Raw genomic sequence first — 20,003 nt, forward strand, 5'->3', positions numbered from 1 at the left:
GACATGAGATTCCATCAACCTAATACTTTTACTTGAATGTGTACTATTGAGTACCCATACAAGTCATACTGTCCATTTGCAACAGCTCCCTCTAGTGGCAAATAATTTAACTCACAACGGCAACAAAAATAGAATAGATTAGACTGCAGCACATCAGACACCACCTGCTGGCTGGTCAGCAATGTTCACATGATTATGCAAACAGACAAAAAGAAAACAAACAACCATTGACAAGCCCACAACAGACAAGTATTTCATAAAATTCTTTATTCATAAACTTGATGCAAGTTTACAAATTACTGTACATGGTCAAAATTACCCTTGCAATGAAAAATATAAAATAAAACCAAAGCATGCTAACAGTGCATAACTTTATAACCCACCCACCACAGAATGAAGCCAGAGAGGGAACCCATTATTAGGCAAGTTTATGTCTCAAGCCAATATTCCCACAACCCCTAGACTTTATGTTAGACACCCATCTATAAATAGGTGTAAAAAGAAGCTGTAACTCACTGCACAACTGACAAGACTACAGACACGGGGGCCCGAGGAGAAGCAGCACCTCCACCCAGATTAAAGATGAGACCGTCTCGTGAGGAGGGTGACACAGGGACCAGGACAGAGAGGTGGAGTCCTATCATCTTCACTAGGTGTTCTGCTAAGGTGGAAAGAACAGTAGTCTGCTGTGTGTTTGTTTACTGATGAGAATTAATTTGGTCTCGTATTTCTAACAATGCGCCGGATGCAGCCGATGCTCTTCGCTAACCTGATCTCGTTAATCAGGTTTTACACTGCCGTAAAAAATCCCTTTCCCAGGAACCCCCTCCCAAAAAATCAACCCTATTCAGTATTCATCTTTAGACATCAACCCTATACCCACAGTTACAACAGAGCAAAAGGACTTGTTATATCTACATGCGAAAAGGGACAATTAATATCAAAGGGACAAGTTGGAGTCTGTCCTGAAAACACCCATGTAGACCAGCACTGGTTGAGGTAAATGAGTGTGTTTGGAGTCAGTGTTCCCAAAAACATCCTTCAGCACGGGACCGAACATCTGTGGAGATTGATGTGTGGAGGGGTCTAAATCAAGAATGGCAAAGTCTGCCCAAAAACAATCACTTCAACCTTAGCACAACTGGCTCCCCTCTAAACAACCTGAAGGATGTTTGTCAGAATAAAACTCAGAAAGTGTGCAGTCCAAAAGCAAAAATTAAATAAAAAGCACTCATGCTTACTGTAATTACAGGGGAATCAAATGGTAAACCAGTTATGAAGAAATAAACAGAAAAATAAAACTTGCATCTTGTGAAGCAATCCCTTGCAAAGTCAAGTGCGCATTATGTATTCCTGAGTTTGCTTCTGCAGAGAACACAGGGGCAGGGGTAGTTATAAGTGGGCATGTCTGGACCCAGGAGGAGGTGACTAAGAGGAAACCAACAACACCATCAACATCCATGCCTATGACAACAGCTATTTATGTACTTATACTGTAATGGAGTGAATAGTGCCATATGTCATGACTGTTACAAGTCTTGTGAGAGAGAGAAGAAAAAAAAAGAGAAACTGTAAAAAATCTACAAAGATGTGTCTTGAGAAACTAGTGAGGTGGCTGTTACTTGCACAAACACAGGTGGAACTTAATCTGACCTACATGATACATGGTCGTTTTAAAAGGAGAACTGTGTTCTGGATTAGGTTAGCTTTAAGATGACCCAAAACGTTGACAGTAAAAGCAGGATATTAACTAGGAACATGCTAGTTCCTATGCTGGGGTTCAGGACGACATACAATGTGGAACAGCGTGAGCTCACAATCACCTATGGAGTCATATGTAAGAGCATTAAAAGCAATGCAACATACTCTTTTTTTTCTGCATAATATTCACATTCTACTTAAGACTCAGCATGCTGATGGTATGGCAGAGCTGAGGTTAAGGGTCATGACTAGGTACCATAGAGTAGGCTATGGTTGGAGGAGAGGTTTCGTCTGAACACCTTAGGCCTCAAAAGGGACTTGACCAATACACCAGTCTCTTGGGGGCCAAAGGTACAACACAATGTTCCTTCCAGCCACTCAATCTCTGCCCGTGGGTTGGTGGTGGCAGTTCTTAAGGACCAGGGAATGGCTGGGACCTGTGGACCCCGTTGATTTATACTTGGAGACTGAAGAAACTTGAAAGGAGACATGTCTTTTGGTATGGTCTCGTCACTACTGGGAAATACAATGCTGTCCCTTCTCTGCATAGCCTTACTGAGGTGCATCAAGTTTCAAGAGACAGCTACAAATAGATTCAATGTCTGGAATGCCAAAACAGCACCATCTGTGCAATTACAACAACGTATGGTAAAGAATGAGGTACCACTAGAACAAGGAATGGTGTGTTGTAGGCTGTTGCCAAATATGACCTCAGAACTCCACTTCATACAGGAAATCAATAAACAGTAGTAGTCATTAAGCTTACATAATAACATGGTTTATGGTGTGTGTTTTTTGTGTGTACTTCTGTAAAAGTATCTGTGTAGCAAACTTATTTCTATAGCGTGACACGTCTTCAGAAGTTGTGATGGCCCTGCTATGAGTAGTCAAGGGTATACTAATGCAATTCCTGCCCACCCCCAAAGACCCACACAAGGTTACATTAAAAACAATTAGAATCCATTCTCGGAAATACAACTTTACAAGTTTACATGTGGAGTTAAATTCAACTACATTACAGTGATTAAATTCCAACTTGCCACTGCTAAGCCTGGTCATGGTCTCGGTATGTTGCTGACACTGCCCAAAACTCCAGCCCAGGAGGAAGATGGAGGGGGGGGGGGGGGAATGGGGAGCCCCCCCCCTTATCCCCAACACCACCACTTATCTCAACAGGATATCCTTCACAGAGCAGCAGTCTCACCCTGGCCACAGGAGTCTGTGCTGCTCGTCTTCTCCAGTCAGGCAGGGAGTTTGGCTTCCGTAGACCCAGGGTATGTGTAAGCACGCTAGCCTCTGGAGCACCAGCGTCCAGAGGAAGAGGAATCTTGGCATTATACAGATATTACACAAGCACGGACATGACAAAGCCAGAATGGGGAGGGGCTGGGGGGGTGAGGTGGGGTTGGGGGTAAATCTCTGCTGCCCCTCTGCGGGGGATGTCTCTGGTTAGTCAGGTCCAGTCTGAGGCCAGTGGGGCTCTGCGTGGTCGAGATGGATGTCCTGGCAGAGAGCCTCCGCTGGTAGAAGAAGCTGTGCCTCATCCATGACCAAAATCACCGGCAGAATCCACTCCTTCGCTCGCCCACGTGGGAATCACCGGAGCCAGATGATGTGGAGTCTAATACGGGGTTAGGGAGATGTCGCAACGGAGGACAGGGGGAAATGACAGGCGAGAGAAAAAGAGGAATGGTGGTGGAAAGGGAGGTTCCTGTACTGAAGGCTAGCTGAGGTGGTTTTTCAAGGGAGTCGTCATCAGTTTGGTCACAGAACAAGTGGAACTGGTGTGGGAGTTGAACATCCAGTGAAGAACATAACTCCAGTTAGGAGAAAAGGAGGGAAAAAAAAACAAAACAAAAAGAAACAAAAAGGGTATGGATCCTAAGACAGGGGGGTCCCAGAACTGACATGGCCACAATCCTTATCTAGCCGTCCTCCTTCGGGGGTGTGTACCAGCCTAGAGAGTCGAGAAAAAACATGATTAACTGGAAGATAAGGGACATCTGGCTTCTGCACATAAACATTCAATCTGCATATGAAATTCCTTTATACATTTGGTTTGTGCTAGATTATCTACATTATCTGCAATGAGAACCAACATGAGATTGTTGCCAGAAAAATCGGTTGAACCCCCCCGGGGTGATATATGGAGGGATTAAATATCAGTAAACAAGGTCAGAGATGCTCACTGGGTGTAACTGGAGATGGGAACACTCACCATTCTTTTCATGGATCTGGACCAGGGATTTATATGACTGTTGTGCTCTGGCAAGATTATACTGGTTCTGAAAACAAAAAAACAACAACAATTATACACCACACAAAAAAGACAGAACATAGATTAAACCTCCTGTGCATATGTACAAAGAAATGCCTCGGGTTGCACGAAGAAAAAATGCTTAAAATAGCTTAAATTCTGGCAACACTCCCGACATAATGGTTGGGCCCATCTTCAACCATCTGCCCTGCGGCGTCTTCTGCTTATCTGACTTCTCATTCCCACTGATTCAGCCCTCATCAGCGGGACTGATTACCAAGTCCTGTCCGGATACTTCACACCCACTTAGCCCAAGATGATAACTTTCCAAGTGCCCCCAACACACCAGTCGTGGTGCGTTCCTACTCAGAATCGCAGGGGCTGACGCTTGGCTAAAAATAACCCTGACTGGTCAGTCTGCTCTAAATTCTAATGGGAGCCTAGAGCCAGATTGGTCTCTGCCAGGAGTTGGGCCGAGCCTGGAAGTGACAGCATGAAGTGGACTCATCGGAAGCTGCAGAATTAAGAGATCAGCATCTTGCCGGCCCTGTCCCAGGGAGTGCCAGGCAACCACACCCAGTAGGAGTTGAGTGGAGAGGCTTATCAGAGCAATAGCTGCCTGCTGCCGCCTGCGTGGAGGGAGAACTAACCAGCTGCCCACACACAAAGCAGAACACAGCTGAGAGCTTTGCCCCCACCTTGTTCTACTCCACAGTATCAACATCAAGTATCGGGAGGGAGTAGGGAGTCAGGTGGCTGAGCGGTTAGGGAAGCGGGCTAGTAATCTAAAGGTTGCCAGTTCGATTCCCGGCTGTGCAAAATGACGTTGTGTCCTTGGGCAAGGCACTTCACCCTACTTGCCTCGGGGAGAATGTCCCTGTACTTACTGTAAGTCGCTCTGGATAAGAGCGTCTGCTAAATGACTAAATGTAAATATCGTGCACATCCCTGCAAAAAACAGGAGCCGTTAGCCGCTTCTCTTGACCTTACCTTATTGGCTCCGAACTGCACTCTGGCTTTTCCTTTGACTAAAGTGGCATTGATCTGCATGATGACAGACTCTATGGAATAGGCACTGCTCCAGCCCTGCAACCAGAACAACAAGTACATTAGAATCTGATGCTACACCATGACAGAAGGAGGAACTGCCACAGAGTCTGGAAAGTAGGCCACTTAACCAACCTGCTTAGTGAGAAGTTCCATGCATAGGGCTCCCCCTCCAAGGACGTAACTACAGAGAAAAGGTTAGAAAAACAGAACAGGGTACTTAGACGGTGGCCAACTGGAACAGGGTTCCCAGCAGCTCGGTGATCTCCTTGTTCCACAATCACAGACCACCCGTTTTCACCGGCCAAACGCCCAGTGTGACCTTGAGGTTTTCACGAGCTGCTGACAGAGAGTCTGGGCTAAGACCACCCTTCCCTTTACAGTCAGGAGGGAAGGAGTACAACAATGTCTGTGAAAACACACACACAGAAAGAACTCACCCTCCGGACAGAACAGGCGACGCTACCCGCACAAACGGAGGGTCAAAGGGGAAGTTATCCTGTCGGGAGCAGAGGGGCGGAAACAACATTAGTACGGCCTCACAGCACCCGGAGCTTTAGGTCCAAACATGATCCTTGATTTACAAGGATCAAAAATCAAGGATGAAAATGAATGCTTTGTAGAAGACCCACTCACTTTATATGAAAAGTTTAGCAGAATGTAATCCATCCCCTCCTTTTCCTTCAGGACTTGTAGGTCACTGTGCAAAGGGCTATCAGGATCCACCCTAGTGAAGCATACCAAAACAGAAGGTAAACTTCTATATTTACCAAAAATATTATAATGACGAACAGGCTGTAAATGTATATCTAAATCAAACTATGTGGAACTTCTGGACCCAGAAACATGGGTTACTCACGTCCTCAGTTTCACGTGCCATTCATAGAGGCTGTCGTTGCAAAGCTCCACAGAGTAGATCCCTGTAAGACACACCCAGTCTGATAAGACACACGCACGCTACGATGCATCCAACCTCTGTCTTTTCACATCAAGAGGACACAGTCCTGGGGGGGGGGGGGACAGAACGTACCGGTCTTGTAACTCTGGGACCTGTAGATCTCCCGGAGCTCCTTCATCAGGCGGTCGGAGGCCTGCACTGACCCAGAAACAGCCCCCTGTAGAGTCCAACACAGCAGGACAATATAACACCCTAACACACTATGCTCAGGTCTCCGCACTGGGGGGGAATATTAAGACGGGTAAGCAACACACGTGAAACAGTGCCTTAAACGATCAAAAAGGTATGTTCATTCTCCACACCAAAGTGCATTCCTAAATGAACAATAGAGCCTGTTGTTTATGCCAAGAATATCCTCGGCTGGACTAAAACACCACTGGTGTTTCCCTGTGAGGCAGTTTAAGAATTTCTGACAGATTTCAGATGTCAGCAGCTGAGCCACTGAATGCAGTGAAGAGGCTGGGGGAGAGGTCCGTCACACAAACTAATCTATTCACCACTGTGCACTGCCCCTCAGAAATCAGGCTCAAAGAAAACCTGGAGATAAAAATGCAGATAAACACACAGACACAGGCTTTCCAGTAAAAAACAAAAAACAAAAAAAACAAGATATCTTGATCAACGCTACAGCAAAACATATTTTCCTACGTCAGAAGTCACTACAGCTATGCATCTTAAGTGAGCGTAGCATTACTATGGGTAATCGTTGAGCGAGTTAAGCCCATATCATACATCCGTTACATCGTTAATTCAACAACAACAACCCCTCATGCGCCCCACCCCAAAAAAGTATGAAAAGGTTGCCTTACCGAATGAGCACTTACATTCAAGTGGTCCTGCCTCTGGTTCTTTCTGATCTTCTCCAGGATAGCCAGGTTCTCCTTCTCGATCCCGTCGTCCTCAGACTTCTTCCCGTCCACTGGCTCCTCCTCTTTCATCTCGTAGTGGTCGAGGTCTTCGATGTCCTACGTGCGCGCACACACGCGAGATAACAACGACATACACAATCAAAGCCAGCAAAGAGACGCTGTGATAATCCAGAACCATTGTTCTCTATGTGACACGAGTGAGAATGAGAGGGTATGAGTGTGTATGGGAAATGTATTAGAAAGTGTGACAGACCTCTCCCATTTCCTCCTCTTCCTCCTCCTCTGACGTGACCTCATCAGTGGTTCCATGCTAAAGAGACACCAAAAAAATATAAATAAACATGTTCAGACAGCAAAATATACACCATTACTGTGCTCTGGTTCAGCAATCAAGACTTGTAATGAAACAAACACTGAGCCAAAGGGTCCTGTAACTGAAGAGAGAACACAGCTCTGACAGGGACTCAGTAGCAGGGATGCAGGACATCTTTTCATCAGCCAAGCAAAGTCATCCTCAGTCTCTTGTCCTCAATGAAACTTTTCGCTGTCCTGTAAAAAAAAAAAAAAACGACCCTGGAGGATTTAGACTTGCCTTGCGGTCTTGCCCTACAGGCCCAGCAGGCAGGGGCTGGTCGAGCATTTCCACATCTGGGTGCTGGGGCAGGTTGTACAGGCGGCAGAGATCGCAGATGAGCCTCTTCAGCTGTTGCAAGAGCTGTGCGCAGCAAACAGGGGAAAGAGAAGCCCACAGACCACGTCAACACACAGTCAGTGCAGTGACAGAGCAGGGAAGACGTGTCACAAGTAGCATTCCTCATGCTCCACACCCTCGCACGCAGCCACACATCACCAAAGGTTCGTTTTCGGGTGCACATGGGCGTTGTCTTCCTGATGTGCAGGGTATACAACCAGTCCCGGCTTTTCCTGAAATCTAGAACGCTGATTCTCTAGGACAACACACAGGGGGAGGTTAGCACAGCTCTCCACTTTGAAAGGGAAACCTCTTGTCTTCTGCTGATGGGAACTGTCACCAAACCCCTCACACAACTGGCTGAAAGAAACATCTCTGATCCAAGCAACCAAAATGTGTTGAGATCTTATTTTGTATGCAAAAAAATAGTAAGAAACATTCCTTCTTTATATTGTTATGTATGTAGGATTATGTGTGTATTTTTATGCATGAATGCTTCTATTCACAGCAAATGTAGAAGAGCTGTGATATAAGGTTTTAGTGACAAAGCTATGACTCAAGTAACACTCCAGTGACCATACCAAGCCATATAACTGGGGATTACATAGCATGGCACAGGGTGCACTCATGAGGTCAACAAGTACAAAACAACGAGTCGGTCAAACTTCCTGAATTAAACACTCATCAGAGCAAACAAAAAAAAGGTATGGCCATTGAAACACACTATTATATTACATGTACAGTAAGCTGCCTTATTCTAGTGTAATGTGAACTAAAGGATGTAATTGAAAAGAGTGCGGCGAAGATGAATTAGCACCAATTATCTGCCTGCTTTGGATAAAGCTTGGCTCAGCAGGCTAGTGTTGTTGTCATAACGCAGAGAGAATGCTCCTGCTGAGATAAAGCCTGGCCCATTAATTCTTAACCAGACTCATAGGGCCAGTCAAAGCACTCTTTTTCCAATTCAACCCATTTTCACAAGACACAAATGTGCCTGTGCCCGTTGTGAAACTAAATTAATGACTCAATTATCCAGTATATCTTGACTTGTAGTAAACCCTATGAGACAGGCATGAGTGGGTTCACGGAAGGGAAGGTAACCATGTTTTCCAACGAAGCTATGTTAGCCAGTACACACATTTTTGCTGATACACTGGCTTATGTAGAAAGTTAATTTGATATCTTACCAGAGTGCTTCCTTTTCTCACATCATCAAGGCGCTCCAACACTTGTGTCAGGCTTGGATCATCAGAGTCCACAAACCATATAGGTGGTGTTAAAGGGTATGACTCCTGTTAGAATGAGGATGAGCGTAGAAATAAGTTGTGTACTGTAATCGTCGAGCTTGAAGTAACCCTTCACAGATACACGCAAATTCGAATAGATGTATTTTAAATATTTCATTATCTATATTACGTGACTGTAGCGATTAACGTTTCCCTGCTATGTATACAAGACATATATACCGTCTGAAAACTGACTCGTTACCAAGTTAAATAACTGCGCAATCATTACGACAATGCGGATTCTAGCTTCCAAAAACACTACCAAACCATCGTCATGAGCTAAATCTAGAAAAGAATGCTAGCTAGCTTCCTTAGTTTAGGTCTAGGTCGTAATGGTGATTTTAGTCAAAAGCGTATAGTGTGGAATTCAATAGGCCAAATTGACGAGTTGACCTATGTCAAGCACACTAGTGTGGTTTAAGGTTGACGGTTTGGTTACTAGCTAACACTCGCAGTAGCGTTAGTTATCGCCACAACCGCTAACTTAAGTAAGGTAACGCTAACTAAATTGAATCAATAACGAACAATACGGGTCTTTTGCATGTCTTGGGCCGAGTCCCTTGATAACTATAATTCTTACTAAGAATCTTAAGTTACATTAAATGTTCCAAATAACGTAACGACAGGATTCAAGCCAGTCTTTCCCCCTAGTTTAACTAGCTAGCGTAGCTAGCTTATTCGTTAGCTTGACTAGTTTAGCTAAGCTATCAAAGTGACTACGCAGCAAGCTGTAACGCGTTAGCCAGCAAGCAGATTTTTTCCAAGTACGCCGTCGCACTGGCTGACTTTCAATTCCTCATAGTTCGCTAACCAGCTAGCCATTGCTAACAACCAAGCTAACTTACAGTTAGCTACGCTAGCTAATCAAGTTAAACGACGTAGAGCTACAGTACCTTGCTAGCGACCTAGCTAAATAAGTAGCTAGCTAGCAAGATAAGGTAGTGGCGAAGCAACATTTCTTTTTGCTTGGCTAAACAATCATTGCCATCTTACTGTTATGTTGCAGTGGATTATCAGAAGTTTTTCTCCAGTTACATTGAACTGACAGCTTAGTTCGTCCGGCTTCCAGTCAATTATTCGGAAGCGTTCGTGGTTTGGATCAAAAATGGACTCCAGAAACTTCAATTCGGCCTTCAGCCCCGAAACCGACATCTTCCACGCATCTCCGGCTGGACCGCTGGGGAGGGGAAAAGTCGGGACTTGCTGCCGGCACGCAATCGAGTCCAAATGGTGCTAACGTTAGAAAAGCAAGCGACAACAAAGGGGGCAAGACGTGGCCGTTTAAAAACAAAGATGCTGCTAGCTGACGTTAGCTAGCGAGGCTAGCCAGCTTGCTAGCTCAACAACAACGCCTTGAATGCACGTCCGTTGTGTCTCTTTCCGTCTATTGTTGTTGTCGTTCTTGGCTGTCCTTTTGTTAATATAGTCTCAAAACTATAAAGTGTGTCTCGATCGTGTTCTTACAGTTCCTTGATATGAAAACGTTTTAGTTTCACCGCTTAACAAACAGAAGATGCCCGCAGAACTTGATCCAGACGCGGGCGCTGTGCGTCGTTGGTCCTGCTGTTCAGAGGTTTCTTCTGGGGTTTAAAGATGGCGTTTTTCCGAACCCGCAGAATCCCAGCATTCAGCGCGTGCTCAGTTTAGGGCGGAGGTTAGAGCATCAAAACATATTTTTTCCATATTGATAAACCTTGCACAATATGCATACATTTGTGGTTGTGTAAATAGTTGATTTAATATCAGTTTTACTGTAGCTGTTATTGTTTCTTTTTTAGGATGCACCCCCAAAATTACACATACTGTAACGAGAGGAATAGTAAAGTAAATTTGCATCCACAAATTGCGTAGATGTCAGTTGCACGATTGTCCTCTTGAGACATTTGCATTATCTCCATTGTATTTATTCATGTGTGATAATATAAAATGTTAGGATAGATGGTCACAATAGTGTAAGTGTTACCATGCTGGATATCCTCAGTCAGTCTTCAATGTGCTAAGAAGAGGGGCCTTTAAGAAAGACCACTAATTTAACTGGACACCCAATGGGGGGTCTCATAAGGCATTCTAAAATTCAAAAGCATGCCATCCCTTGACAGTAAGTAAGCCTGTTACACGGAGAGGACAAAATGTAGCAAACCAAATAATGCTGTGTTCTAATCACACTGTCACAAACAGAAGTCCTGTAACCTAATATAAGGACTTGGTGTACCCCTGTAAGAAAGTGAATAGAGAGGAGAGGTGGTTCCATGTTTAACAAGAAATATGAAAGGAACTCTGACCGTAGTGTTCAAGGGTGCCATTCCTAGATATATTGTCACTTTAAAATAAATAAAAAATAAATAAAATGATAAAATCAATCATAATTTTATAATGTATTGTTTAAACATTAATTTATATTTTACAATGACAAAAATGTTTTGCCATCTGTTGTTAAGATGATTGAGTGTAGTCTGTGTGTACTCCAAAAGGAGCACATTTAATTTGAAATGTACTTAGTCAGGAATCTATAACATAAGTTACTTTAAGAGTACCAGGCACCTTACACAGCTACCTGTAATATGCTGTGAAATGAGGTTAACTGGGAAACAGAAGTATGAGCTGTAGAGGACATTGTTGTCCTGTGTGTTGTATTTTCTGGTATTCATCAATGGAACCTTCCACAATACCAAACTTTCTGAAGTGAGGTGGAATGACCACCAGATGGTAGTAGACACTAACATAATGAATGTATCAATTCAAGTATGCATGGTGTGGTTTCAATTGTTCAAGACTTAAGGGCAGTGTTCAACTTATGGGGGTCTTGGGGGGTTTGACCCCCTTAATTAAGACTTGGACCCCCCCAAAAGAGGTAAAAACAACAGGTTGATGGGGTCGATACATTTATATATCGTACTTACCTGTAATTGTAAATATTACTTTACGCCCTGGAGTTGCCCCCCCGATTGTCATTGTATAATTCACACTTTGCTTAAGGGCATGGTCAAAAGTATTACAGTGGGAATTGTTTGTAACTGTCTTGTGGAACTAGAGGGGAAGCGGGGGGGGGGGGGGGGTCATATCCACCTACGCTTGTTATTGCTTATTTTCCTGAACACAATCTATCTGCACAAATGCAGATTTAAAGGGGTGTCTTCCAGTGAGTAATGACTGGGGGATGAATGAATAGGGATGAATGAATGGGGTTATGGCATGTCTGCCATGGCATTTTTCCACATGAATAGGGATTTCAATGCAGACAAACTGTATTGAAACATTTGTCACTATTGCACCTCCCGCCCTCCTTCAAGACTGAATCAGCATGGCTGGCATGAGCATCACTGGCTTCTGTTTGCATGACTTTGTGCCTGATGCATTTTGTATTATGTTCACATGATGGCATGACATTTTTGGTTTTGTATGATCAAAATGAAATAGACAAAAATGGATTCTTGTTACTTAATGTGTAAGTTTATGGTTTTACATCTTATCAGTAAGTTAACATTAACTGTTTTAAAGTTTTCACAAAAAACAACTTCTCAGGGTTTATTTTATAGCTTGGTATGATCAAAATCAAACCTCTAGATCAAAATTACTCACCAAAATGAACTGTACTTGATTGTTTTGGTGAGTGACAAAGGTAAATGTGCTTGAGTGAAGGTGGGTGGCAAGACATGAATAATTCACATTAACGAACCAGGTCCTATCCCTAAATTTAAATTTATGCATTTAGCAGACTTATTTATCCAAAGCGACTTCCAAAAGAGAGTTTTACAAAAGTGCATAGGTCAGCTCCCCTTGCCGTTGTCCCATTGATTTAAACAGCAATCACTAACATCATTACACATATCACACCTTTCCAATGTATATCTGCTGTACATGCACAGGAACCTTAATACTAACTGTTGTTCTGTATTACCAATGCTACCAAACGTGTCCCAAGGTCAAGTGGCCACTGATGGGTTTGGGTAAGGCGTTGGTGGCCCTGCAAAGGCCATCGTTTCACTCCAGTGCACAGAGTAATTCATTTTTCTGACTTTATACAGGAGACCGAGGTGTTGTTTCTTTCTCATAAAACCTTCTGTGGGTGGAGTGGTGAACATGAGGTATGACTAATACAGACTCCTGGTTTCATCTCATCTATTCGTCAAAATCCCATCTGTGTGTGTGTGATTAATGACCTTAAGAGGTCAGAGTGTTGGTCAGACCACCACAACAATAATTCACTTTGAGCAGAATGTAGAATAGGTTTTATGGGTCAGCTGAGACTGTCGTTCAGTTTTTAAAAGATATATATTTTTAATAAGTAGCTTTACAATTGTAATAGTATTTTTCTTATTCTTAACGTTAATCCTGTTTTACATTTACATTTTAGTCATTTAGCAGACGCTCTTATCCAGAGCGACTTACAGTAAGTACAGGGACATTCCCCCGAGGCAAGTAGGGTGAAGTGCCTTGCCCAAGGACACAACGTCAGTTGGCAACCTTCGGATTACTAGCCCGATTCCCTCACCGCTCAGCCACCTGACTCCCTGTTTTATTATGGAGAATAGAGCAGCACGACAGTAACTTGGAAAAACACATCAGAAATCTATGATTTTGCTATTTGTTTTTGTCATGCTCAGCCATTTGCTTCTAGTGGCATTTAATATTGGCCCATATATCTATTAAACAGAATAATACCAGAAAATCGACCTACCAAACTCAATTTAATTATGACCTTTCCTTCAGCTGTTGATATTTATTATTTTCATATAAATCATGAAAAACATATCTATTTCTCTATTGCCATTAATAGTCCATTACCTACATACATTCATTTAGAAATACTTTGAACCAGAAAACATTGATTTGCATTCCCAAGTACAGTTTCAGTTTTCTATCAAAAAGAGAATAAATTGAGTGGGTGTTTCCTCATTCATTCTCATAGTCAACACTCATACTATAGCTCTGTCATTTTCAACCGTCCTCTTGATGCAAAGTCCAAGAGCTGTTTAACCTGACCTGCGCTTACCAGAGGTGACTTTCAGTGGCAGGTATAATCAATAACATCTACTCCTTGTTACCGGGTAATTACTTACCATCGATTGCAGAGAGCAGATGGGCATTCAGGAGCGAGGCATACCCACTTTCTGAGTTTACGACAAGGATATAATGTTGCAGAATGAAACAGCCACATAAGCCTCTGCTCAAAACAGTTAACCTTCTTGAATCTTCTCTCCTGATGACATTTGTAATGACTGCGAGAACAACTCTGTAAACTAATAGACAGGTTTAATGACAGTTACAATTCTCTCTTTTCCTGTCCCTGTGTATGATACATCACTTATACCTCCATTAACAATGATGTGCCAGGTGGGCCTGTTTCTGACCAGTCTTTTTGAAGGTTGAGTCAGGAGGGAAAATGGAGCTTGTACAGAGTGAAATAAACATCTTTGTTTAAATGGTGATTGTCCTTTCAGACTTGTTTTATGATTGAAGAGCTGACCTGGAGTTTGTCAGGCGGATGCGTGTGTACTGCTTAATAAAGAGGCAGATTGCTGTTGTCTGTTATGATTTATCTTTTGCCACTGTCCTGTCTCTGTCCTGTACCCTATAGCTGAAGAAAGTTAATTAAAGAGGCAGAGGCTCATTTCCACCCTGGACAGGGGAAGCAAATCACACCCCAGCATTTACTGTCTTTATTATTACTTTATGACAGAGCCCAGCTATGCTATTGAAGGCCCTGCCATTTCAGCTTAAAGTACAGCCCTTACCATTATCTTGAAGGACGCCTATACAAATACTGGTTGATTGTTGTCGTATGTGTTCTTAATCTAATTAAAGGGCAGTTTGTGATCAGGTGCCAGCACCTTTCTTGATGAACCATTAATTGTCTCGGTAGTCTCACTAAGTGAGATTAATAACGTGGACAAACTGCCATGTTGGCATACTAGGCCTATACAGTGCAACCCAGGACACTGTATACTGTCTCATGGCTACTTAAACTAATTTGTCTGCTAATGTCCACTTAATCAGACAGGTTTACCATGTCAAATGCAGAAAGATCTGACAGCACTTTGGTCTTACAGAGTTAAACAGTTGCGGCAGTAGAATTTCTCTCCGCCTACTTTGGGGTGTTCCGAGGTCTAACTCTGAATGGCAGAAGCCATCCCTCAATTCTCAGTCTTAATTGCCGTTGCCTCTCCTGCTGACTCACCACATACACAGGTATAGTTTGTCACAGCAGACAGCACCATTCCCTACTGCAAGGAGAAACAAGATCCAATTTTCTTTCGGGGAACGGTGAGAATACATCTCTCCGGGAGAAGCAGCAAGCAGTGTCTTCGTCCAGGACGTACAGTACTGTACACGTGTGGCGTCCTGCATCCTGGCCCCGCAGGCTGGGAACCGCGCCACCTGTGCATCACCCGGCTGAGTGATAGAGATTGCAGCTCATTTACAAAGAGGCTCCCTATCTCTCATCCTCAGTGGGCCCAGCACCACCACTGGGCCTTCATAAAGGACTGTACATCACCAGGCCGGAAATTTATGGAAATTAACCAAAGGGAGACGCTGCCCTTTACGCTGTGCAATTAGTTTAATGTCACATTCACATGCAAGACGTTGACCTTGAAAGTTAATATTTTACTGCAAAGCATGTATTACATGGATATCAATTCAGCACATTGACTTTACGGTGTGAATAATTGTTGAGAGGTTGAATACATTACAAGATACTATCTGTTTGTAATATTGTTAAATATGACCCTAAACTCTTAGCATTGAAGACATTCACACGCTCCTACCAGTATTACAAAGCTCATTCTGGCTGGCATAGATCTCCTCTGACGAAACATAATCTGAATGCTTAAGATCTGGTACAATATCTTTGTGCAACAAAAGGGTTAAGGGTTACTTTGTCCACCTTGGTGGTCGAATAAAGCTTTTACAATTCCAACATCTGTGTGTTTAGATTCCAGCTCTATGGCTCCACAGGTACTGTAGAATAACAGGAAAACAGTTCTCATCCGGCTTTTAGCATATGTTAGATGGATGTCCATATTATTTGGCAACGAGTGAAACATGGTAAAAAGGTTGAAAGCCATTTCCGACAGTATTGCACCTCACCTTGTGGACCAGGATGGAATGGATGAAGGGAGAACATGACAGTGGCAATTCACTTTGCTGAGAGAAAACACTACATTAAAACAGTATCGTGGAGAGAGGTGAGTTATGTTACTGTCAACTCACTTTTATGTCACTCTTTGGGCCCAGCAGTCATTTTACCATCTGCTACCAATAACTTTTATCCTGGATTAATAAATTCATGCTCAGAGTAATGGCTATTTAACACTACAATGATTATTTGCCATATATTTGTTACGTCCATTTGTCTTGCTGAAAACATTGCTGCGTACTGAAAGAAGCAATTGGCGCCATTCTAATCATATAGGAAATACTGCAAAATAGACTGTATGTCTTCAGTGAATTTGGATGTTACTGGGTGTAAGAGAGACAGTGAGTCATGTAACATCGACCTTTGATGGAGTTCAGCCCATCTGTAAAGGTGGGAAACACATCAAATAATTTCAGGAAAAATTGCTGAAGCAATACTACATGCAATGTCCTTTCACATTTCTTGATCTACTGTAATTGAAAACATGAATGGATGCACCGTTCCAGGTGAACATGAAAATACACGTACAGAGCAGGTATCACTAAGCACTAAAAAGGACTTGGCTTAGATAGTAAGTGTATGCGTTTTGTCCACATAATTGAATTGTTCATTGACATGAATCACCCTTTCTTCAGATTGGAAATGAAAAACATTGTTATGACAGCCCAATAAAGAATTGCTGCAAAGCACAAAAAACACATCTACATGGTGTTCAAATTCATTCATAGTTAGACAAATTGTGAGTTGGGTAGAAGTAAAGAAGGTTAACATTTCATGAGAAGGTTACTGCCCAGAGTTGGCACATGAAATACCCACTCACACAATGTTCCATTTAAAATCTGGATCAAGGTGCTGATCCCACCACACCTCTTATAAATATGTACTTCTATATATAAAAAATGAGAGCACCTTAGAAACATAATTAGAGTAAGGAGCTACTAATCATTCACTTCACTTAAGTGCTTCTCTAAACGGCACCCCTGAGGGCCATTACTCTGCTCAAGTACACAAGCAACGCCTAAAATGTCACCTTGAACTGTGGTGGCATCGCTAATGGTGTCCTGAGAGCGACTCGAGCGTCTCGATGATTAGAAGCGTCGGAGGGAGAAGAAGGAATGTCAGTAAAAAGACTTGATGTGACGTGATGTTTTGTTGTTATCAAAGGTATCAAGGATGAAGACAAGTATCTAACGTGATTACTAATGCCTGTACTGAAAGATTCTGATGGAAGAGACCATGATGAAAGGACTAGCTTGACACAGTGTATAGGCAGCGTCGATGTACTGTAAGCTTGTGAGTTTATATTGTTTTATGGCACAAGGCATGCATCGCCCCATAGATATAGAGGAAGATAGCTCTCCTTTATTTGTGCATAATGTATTTTTCATGAAGTCTGTAGTGTAATGAATAAATGGACCCTGCTCTGCAAGTCAAATTGGATAACTGTTATCTGTGGATCTGTATGGTGGGCTCTGCTGCTCTGCAAGCTCCTCTAACCAAGTCAACTGCAGCCTAATCACATTTCCGCCAAAGTCCATTTACTCTCAGGACCTGGGCGGTCCGGTCAGGAATGGGCTGTGCTTGGGTGGGGAGAACGCGGGGGTGCTCTCAGAGGGTTAAGGGTGGGTTGAGAGGAGAGCAGCATTGCCTATCTATCAGCTGTAATGTTAATGCAGTTTACTGGGATAGGCAGAGGCCCTGACAGACTGACAATGGGAAAAGGAGGCCCTGCCTAAATCAATTAGCTAAGAGGACAAATATAATCTAAATCATAGCCTGCGCAGCCCAAGGCAGCGGCGTTGCAAATGAGAGGAGCAGGCGGAGAAGAGTGCTTACTCAGGCCCGGACGTAGAGTTATGATCGCAGTGCTGACAATCAAACGTACCGCCTCCTGTAGCTTCAGACGCCCAGGAGCAGAGGATGTGGAACAGGAGCCAACTTCAAGGATCAAACTGTGTGTAAATCGGTCACCCTGTCAATCACAGTGTTGTTAATGTCTACTGCAGTAGGGCTTAATAGATCGGCAGCGGTGAAAAGGCAGGGAGATGTGGAGAGAGGCACAACTCCCATTTAAAGTATTTTTTACAAAGCTTAGGTTTCCAGGGAGACTGTTTTATGTATTTCTGATACAGCAAATTCAGCTACCTTCAGCTACCTACCTACCAGCATTCTTTGGCCACACAGTATTGCCTTAATGTTAAAGAACATCAGCCACGACCTACACAAGTTAACCTACAAAAAGTTTCAAAGACAAGTAAAGCTTTTGTTTTTGTGTAGTTTGACTAAGTTGCTGAGGGTGTGTGGAGATTGGGGTAACATACTCTATAATGAGGATAGGCAGGAGCATATGGTGGCTGTGCTGGGAAGCTCTATGTGGCAGATATCATTTTCCGCCTATAACATAGATCGCAGCGGAGACTTTGAGGAGGAGAGGCCATTCTGCTGGGTCCCGGGGGCAGTGGCTTACCATCTGGAGCTCTGAGAGCCTTGACACATCCAATTTACCTCTACCTGTGACTGATCCGACACCTGTCCACACAGCACTCAGGGCCACAAACTAAGGAGCACCATCGCTATCAAAACTGACAAGAAACGCTCATTAACTGGGTCCAGAAGTCTTTAAAGTAGAGCATGTTAACTGAGAAAAGACACCACCATTTCACCCTTATAAGGATATTCGTCAGCTTTGTTCCAGAGTCCTGTTCCTGTTTTTTCCCTGTGCTGTTTAAGCTATCCTTGTAGTCCTATTTTCTCTTCAAACGTAATTCAAGTTGAGGACATTTTCATGGGTAGATGGTTCCCGGAGTTTCATTCTATTAATCTGAGTGGATGGCTGGATTACACATCCAAGACAAATGTTTACATTGCTAGGCCCCAAAAGGGTCGCATTCTTTAACTACATACTTGGATGTCATCGAGGTGGGCTAAGTGCACAGGCAGGTAATTCACCTCCGGATGGGCAGGGCAGGGTATGAAGAAGCCCTTCATTCAATTTCAGCCTAAAGTCTGGATGCCTGACCTACCCTAACAGAGACCTAAAAGACTGTCTCTGTTATTTATATTTGCAGCAACTGTTTTTCTTGTCTTTGTCCTGCATACTGTAGTTGGTATCTGTTAGTGTATCTACTTTACTCGACTCTACTGCACTCTATTCTGCTCTGCTAATCTATGGCCTATCCAGATTCCAAGCTATATCATCTGGCCCAAGTCTGCATTTAAATCCCATTCCCATGACTGTCTGTGTTACAGTATTTAAAGGAATAAGGAGGCAAATGCAGATCCGATGGGTTTTTTAATAACCCACAAGGGAATATCAACAACTGAGGCACATAATTCTGAATAACAAAAAAAACATCTAACACAAGATAAGCCAGGAAAGGGTAACGCATAATAACTGACAACCAAGTAACAGAAAAATCCAGGTTATATACTCCACTAACAAGAATTAGAAACAGGTGAACAAAAACACAGGTGCGCGTAATAGCGTGTAATCAGCACTAGACAGCGGCGCCACTAGTAACCTGGCGAGTCTGAGCGTAGATGTGGAGTCGCTGGCCTAGACGTAAGTCTGTGTGGTCTCCTAGTTACTGTGGCTTTGAAGCCCCTTCCTCCTCAACCCCTCCACCCCTTCCCTAGAGGGGGCTTATGGGTAATACGGAGGACAAATTCAATCACAGATATGTGAAACACTGTCCAGATGATGTCACTGACTCTCACTGACCTCATACTTTTGCTAATTGTAAACAAAGGGGTGAAATGATGCTGTTGCCTCATGTTCATTATGCCTTAGGTCGGTCACACAATCACCATCACAAAGGCGTTTTAATGCACATCAGCTTTTTCCTCACTGGTCTCAGGTCCCATAGGCAGAATTAAATGTGCCCTGGCCTGTAGTCTTGAAATTACACCCAAAAAATAATGAGTCTATCCAGATAATGATTCAGTATTTCCAGACTGATAGAAACTGTTCGTGCATCATAGGTCAAGAGTAATATATGTGTGATGTATATTTCCTCATAATAGAAATGTCTAACTTCTGTAAATCTTTGATTAGGA

General features: G+C 43.2%; 1 protein-coding gene across 3 annotated transcripts; it reads right to left on the reverse strand.

Annotated features, from left to right (window-relative positions):
- Positions 1–250: 250 nt before the first annotated feature.
- ube2q1 (ubiquitin-conjugating enzyme E2Q family member 1) lies at positions 251–10,416 on the reverse strand. 3 transcript variants are annotated; one of them, XM_062470849.1, is made up of 13 exons: positions 9,803–10,416; positions 8,711–8,812; positions 7,425–7,547; positions 7,086–7,142; positions 6,773–6,928; positions 6,036–6,120; positions 5,865–5,925; positions 5,642–5,732; positions 5,446–5,504; positions 5,141–5,189; positions 4,949–5,044; positions 3,920–3,986; positions 251–3,658 (listed from the first exon to the last, which is right to left on the reverse strand). In XM_062470849.1, the coding sequence occupies exons 1-13, from the start codon at positions 9,959–9,961 to the stop codon at positions 3,627–3,629; spliced, it is 1,137 nt and encodes a 378-aa protein (XP_062326833.1). In that variant the 5' UTR covers positions 9,962–10,416; the 3' UTR covers positions 251–3,626. The 3 variants fall into 3 exon arrangements, with proteins under 3 accessions (XP_062326833.1, XP_062326834.1, XP_062326832.1); XM_062470850.1 differs by having other exon boundaries at positions 6,788–6,928; positions 8,711–8,815; positions 9,803–10,415; XM_062470848.1 differs by having other exon boundaries at positions 8,711–8,815; positions 9,803–10,415.
- Positions 10,417–20,003: the final 9,587 nt, after the last annotated feature.

The sequence above is a fragment of the Osmerus eperlanus genome, chromosome 10 (genome assembly GCF_963692335.1).
Source record: "Osmerus eperlanus chromosome 10, fOsmEpe2.1, whole genome shotgun sequence".
Classification (NCBI taxonomy): Eukaryota; Metazoa; Chordata; class Actinopteri; order Osmeriformes; family Osmeridae; genus Osmerus; species Osmerus eperlanus.

What these genes read in the sequence shown, in the direction of transcription:
- ube2q1 (XM_062470848.1), bottom strand. Translation starts at nt 9,961, where the DNA reads ATGTCGGTTTCGGGGCTGAAGGCCGAATTGAAGTTTCTGGAGTCCATT. An exon ending in TAATCCACTGCAACATAACA is followed by an intron (nt 8,816 to 9,802) that starts GTAAGATGGCAA and finishes TCATTCTAACAG; the next exon opens with GAGTCATACCCTTTAACACC. An exon ending in TGGCACGTGAAACTGAGGAC is followed by an intron (nt 5,733 to 5,864) that starts GTGAGTAACCCA and finishes ATGCTTCACTAG; the next exon opens with GGTGGATCCTGATAGCCCTT.